Raw genomic sequence first — 4,679 nt, forward strand, 5'->3', positions numbered from 1 at the left:
AAGGACTGATGGTGTGAGTTCCATGAGTCTCTTGGATATCACACCGAGGACTGTATCCAGCTGAGAGATCAGATCGAGGTTATGGTCCGAAAGGGGTATCTGAAAAAATATCTCTCGGATCGCCGCGAAGAGAAGAAAGCCGAGCAAGTCTCTCGGCAACAGCTAGATTTTAGCCGGAAGAGGGACAAGACGCAGGATAAGGAGAACCTTGACATCCTTCTCATCTCCAGGGGGACGAGCTCCTGCAATGCTTGAAAGCGCCACTTGAGGGGTCTGACCTATCAAGTCTGCCACGCCTCCGTCCGAGGTCTAGAGTCTCCGGTGCTGAACATCACGTTCACAGCCGAAGACTTCTGGGGTGGCATACCCCCATGATGACCTGCTAGTAATCATTACGGGATCCCAAACCACAACGTTTGACGAACCCTCGTCGACGATGGTAGCGGGGCAAACATCCTCTTTCGGGATGCTTTTGACCAGCTGAAGCTGTAAACCAAAGACATGGGTCCGGCACCCTACCTGGTGTCTAGATTCAATGGGTCTGCAACATATCTAGATGGGAAGATCACCCTTCCTGTCACCATCGGTAGAGACCGAGCAGCTCAGAACGTGATGGCCGAATTTTTGGTCATGGACGTTCCATCTGTCTACAATGTGATCATGGGGAGACCCATGATTCATCAGATCCAAGGAGTGGTCTCATTGTATCATCAAATGATGATATATGTGTCTGACGAAAACCACTCCGAAAGAATTCAAGGGAGCCAAGAGGTTGTCCGGAAGTGTAACTACCTCAAGCCATCCAAAGTTCGTCGTGATGACAAGGATGATGAGGAAAAAGAAAAAAAGCAAGACCGAAGCACCAAGAAGCAGAAAGACTTAAGTGCTTCGGCCCATGGGACACCTACCTAAGAAAAATCAAAGGGGAAAGGAAAGGTTGGCTCCTCATCCGAAGCAAAAGATTCAGAAAGCCAGCCGAATTTTCGTACGCCTGCTGACATTGACAGTAGGCCCGATTGTGAAGAGTCCGGTTCCAAAGCAATGGAGCTGGACAAGAAGACTAAATCAATTGATTTGACCAAAGGAGACTAAGAAAAATGTGCCAGCATCGGGCTCGGACTTGATCCGAACATCCGAGTTGAACTTATCTAGATCCTTCGGGATAACCGGAGATGTGTTCGCTTTCTCAGCCGCAGACATGCCTGGGATAAACCCGAACCTCATCTTTCACAAGCTGAACGTCGACCCCACCTATCGACCCATTAAGCAAAAGAAGCGGAATTATTCCGCTAACAAGAACCGAGACATTGCAGCCGAGGTCAAAAAACTTTTGGATGCAGGCTTCATCAAACCCTACATGTATCCGAAATGGCTGGCAAATGTTGTAATGGTTTAAAAGGAAAATGGCACCTGGAGAATGTGCTTTGACTTTACGAACTTAAATAGGGCTTGTCTAAAGGACTTCTATCCCTTGTCGAGGATCGATCAGCTAGTCAACTCGACAAGTGGCGATGCTCTACTTAGTTTCATGGATGCATTCTCGTGGTATCATCAGATCTTCATGCACCCCGACTACCGAGCAAAAATGGCATTCGTTAAGAATGCCGGGGTGTACAACTACCAAATGATGCCCTTCGGATTGAAAAATGTCGGGGCAACATATCAAGGGCTGGTTGATCAGGTCTTCGCCGAGCAAAAAGGCCGTAACATGGAAGTCTATGTTGACGATTCCATTGTGAAGAGCAAAGAGGGCAAAGACCATGTTACGGACCTGGCCGAGACCTTCGCTACCCTAAGGAAACATCAAATGAAGCTGAATCCGAAGAAGTGTGTCTTAGGCGTGAAGTCAGGCAAGTTCCTAGGCTTCATGGTCAGCAAAAGGGGAATTGATGCCAATCCCGCTAAATTTCAAGCAGCGCTCGATCTTCCTGAGCTGAAAACAAAGAGGGATCTTCAGCGTCTCACCGGGAGAATGACATCCCTATCCAGATTCATCTCTAGAGCTTCGGACAAAGAACTACCCTTCTTCAAAGCCCTGAAACTCCCAAAAACAAAAGAGCTCATTTGGGAAAATGAGCAAAAGGAGCTTCAAGCAGCTCCACGAGCACTTGGCTCAACTACCAACGCTGGCACGCCCGGCCGAAGGTGAAACCTTATACTTATATGTGCCAGTTAGACCTGCCACTATATGCGCGGTTCTGCTGAAGGAAGAAGATAAGATCCAGAAGCTGATCTACTTCGTCAGCCACACTCTAATGGATGACGAGACTCGCTACCCCCTACTCGAAAAAGTTGCATATGATAGTGGTCTTAACTGATCAGCCACTGGAAAAAGTTCTCGGCAAAGTTGAAAAATCTGGTAGGCTGGCAAAGTGGGCCTTCGAGCTCACCGAGTTCAGCATCAGCTATCAACCGAGAACAACCATCAAGGCACAAGCTCTGGTGGACTTCCTGGCCGAATGCTCATACCAGGAAACGCTAGACAAAGAAAAGAAGACCTAGACCGTTTAGACGGATGGATCCTCCACCATAAATGGTTCGGGGGCGGGGGTAGTACCTACCTCACCTGAAGGCAAACATTTTGAGTATGTGCTCAAATTTGCATTCCGAGCTTCGATTCAAACAATGAAGCAGAATATGAGGGAGCAATTGCTGGCCTAAAGCTGTGCATATCATTGGAAGCCGAGCATGTCTGTTTAAAAACAGACTCTCAGCTTGTGCAAATCAGATTTGAGGCGAGTATGAGGCAAAAGAGCCCTCAATGATTTCTTACCTCGCAAAAATCATAACGATAATTGTGAAGCTGAGAACTTTTGAAGTCGAGCTAATCCCAAGGGGTCAGAACGCACAAGCCGATGCACTCTCCAAACTTGCAAGTTCGACTCTGACTGAGCTGGACCGTTCTGTTTATGTGGAGGTGCAACAAGAGAGGATTGTTGACGAAGCACTTGAAATCTGTTGCGTCACACTGGAGCCGAGCTGGATGGACCCCATCCTAGCTTACAAACTTCGGGGAGAAATTCCCGAAGATAGAAACCTAGCCTCCAAGCTAAAGAGAATCAACTCAAGATTCATCGTCTTCAGAGGAGAGCTACTAAAAAAATCCTTCTCAGCCCCACTGCTGAAATGTGTTGATGAAAAGACCAAACTTTAGGTGGAATGAGTTTAAGGAAGCCTTGAGGGAGAAGTTTTACCCTTCCTACCTGAGAAAGCAGAAATACATGGAGTTTACCAACCTGAGAATGGGGAACATTTCTATCAATGAATACTACAATAAGTTCATTGAGTTGATGAGGTTTGCCCCGGAAGTATTCCCTACTGAAACCATTAAAGCTCAGAGATTTGAGCAAGGCCTAACCTTAACCCTCCAAGGGAAGCTAGGGGGAGTTACCTTTGAAACCTTAAATGAAGTCTATGGCCGTGCAGCCCACCTGTACGGGATCAAGGGGAGGGAAATGGAGCATGTTGGAGAGAAAAGGAAGAACCCGAACTCTTTTCACGGGGGTGAAAAGAGGCATAAGCCCAATGGTAACTACTAAGGGAATTTTGGTGATAGGAGGGACAACAAAGGGAATTTTGGGAAAGGGAATGGAAGCAAGTTGTCCAATTCTAGGGGGAATGGGAACCAAAGGAGTGAGAAGCCTCAGAGAAAGTATTTTTGCAAGCGGTGTGAGAAAGATCACCCAAGGAAGGATTGTGAGGGGAAATCGGTAACTCGTTACTGCCAGAAGTTGGGAAGCCGAGAATATGAGTGTTACAAGAAAGAGGCTGACGTTAAGTCAGGGAAGGTGAAAGAGTCTAGTGTTCCTAATAAACCACCTCAGTCTAGTGGACCTACACCCAAGGTTGGAACGAGTAGCGTTGCGGGAGGTGCCCCAAAGGGTCGTGTGTTCGTGATGAATAGCCATGAGGCTGAAACTGCTAATGATGTGGTAATTGGTGTTTTCCTTATAAGTTCTTTTCCTGTGAAATTTTTATTTGATTCGGGGGCGTCCCATTCTTTTATTTCTTAGAAAGTAATTGGAAGTCTCGGGTTAGAAAGTCCTGAGTCAGTTTCTCTAGATGTGTCTATTCTGTCTGGGGGAGTGAGGAGTTGTTCCAAGTTGTTTAAGAGTGTACCTATTTCCATTTCTAGGATAGAATTTCTGTCGGATTTGATCGAGTTCAATTTGAAGGACTTCGATGTAATTCTGGGTATGGATTGGTTGGGAAGGTATGAAGCAAGGATTGATTGTGCAGCTGAAAAGGTTACTCTGACTAGCCCAAGTAAGGTCAGAGTGGTGTATAAGAAGGAAGGGAAAAGTTCAGGGTTGAGAATTATTTCTGTGATGCAACTACAGAAGCTAGTTAAGAAGGGTTGTCCTCTGTTTTTATGTAGTGTTCAAGAAATTAAAAGTGAGGAAAAGAAGGGTGATGGAAGTATTCCAATTGTACTTCCAGATGAGATTTCTGGTATGCCACCAGTGAGGGATGTGGAATTCACCATCGACCTAGTGCCTGGTACTAGACCTATTTTTAAAGCTCCATATAGGATGGCTCCAGCTGAGATGAAAGAGTTGAAGACCCAGTTGGATGATTTGTTGGAAAAGGGTTACCTTCGACCTAGTTCCTCACCATGGGGAGCTCCAATGTTGTTTGTAAAAAAAAAGGACGGAAGTATGAGGTTGTGTATTGACTAT

General features: G+C 46.2%; 1 protein-coding gene across 1 annotated transcript; it reads left to right on the forward strand.

Annotated features, from left to right (window-relative positions):
* Nucleotides 1-501: 501 nt before the first annotated feature.
* LOC110728862 lies at nucleotides 502-912 on the forward strand. Its single transcript, XM_021908533.1, has one exon. It carries the CDS (start codon nucleotides 502-504, stop codon nucleotides 910-912), a length of 411 nt encoding a protein of 136 aa, XP_021764225.1.
* Nucleotides 913-4,679: the final 3,767 nt, after the last annotated feature.

Source organism: Chenopodium quinoa, unplaced genomic scaffold (genome assembly GCF_001683475.1).
Source record: "Chenopodium quinoa cultivar QQ74 unplaced genomic scaffold, ASM168347v1, whole genome shotgun sequence".
Classification (NCBI taxonomy): Eukaryota; Viridiplantae; Streptophyta; class Magnoliopsida; order Caryophyllales; family Amaranthaceae; genus Chenopodium; species Chenopodium quinoa.

Coding starts and splice junctions, on each gene's coding strand:
- LOC110728862 (XM_021908533.1), top strand. CDS start 502: ATGGGTCCGGCACCCTACCTGGTGTCTAGATTCAATGGGTCTGCAACA.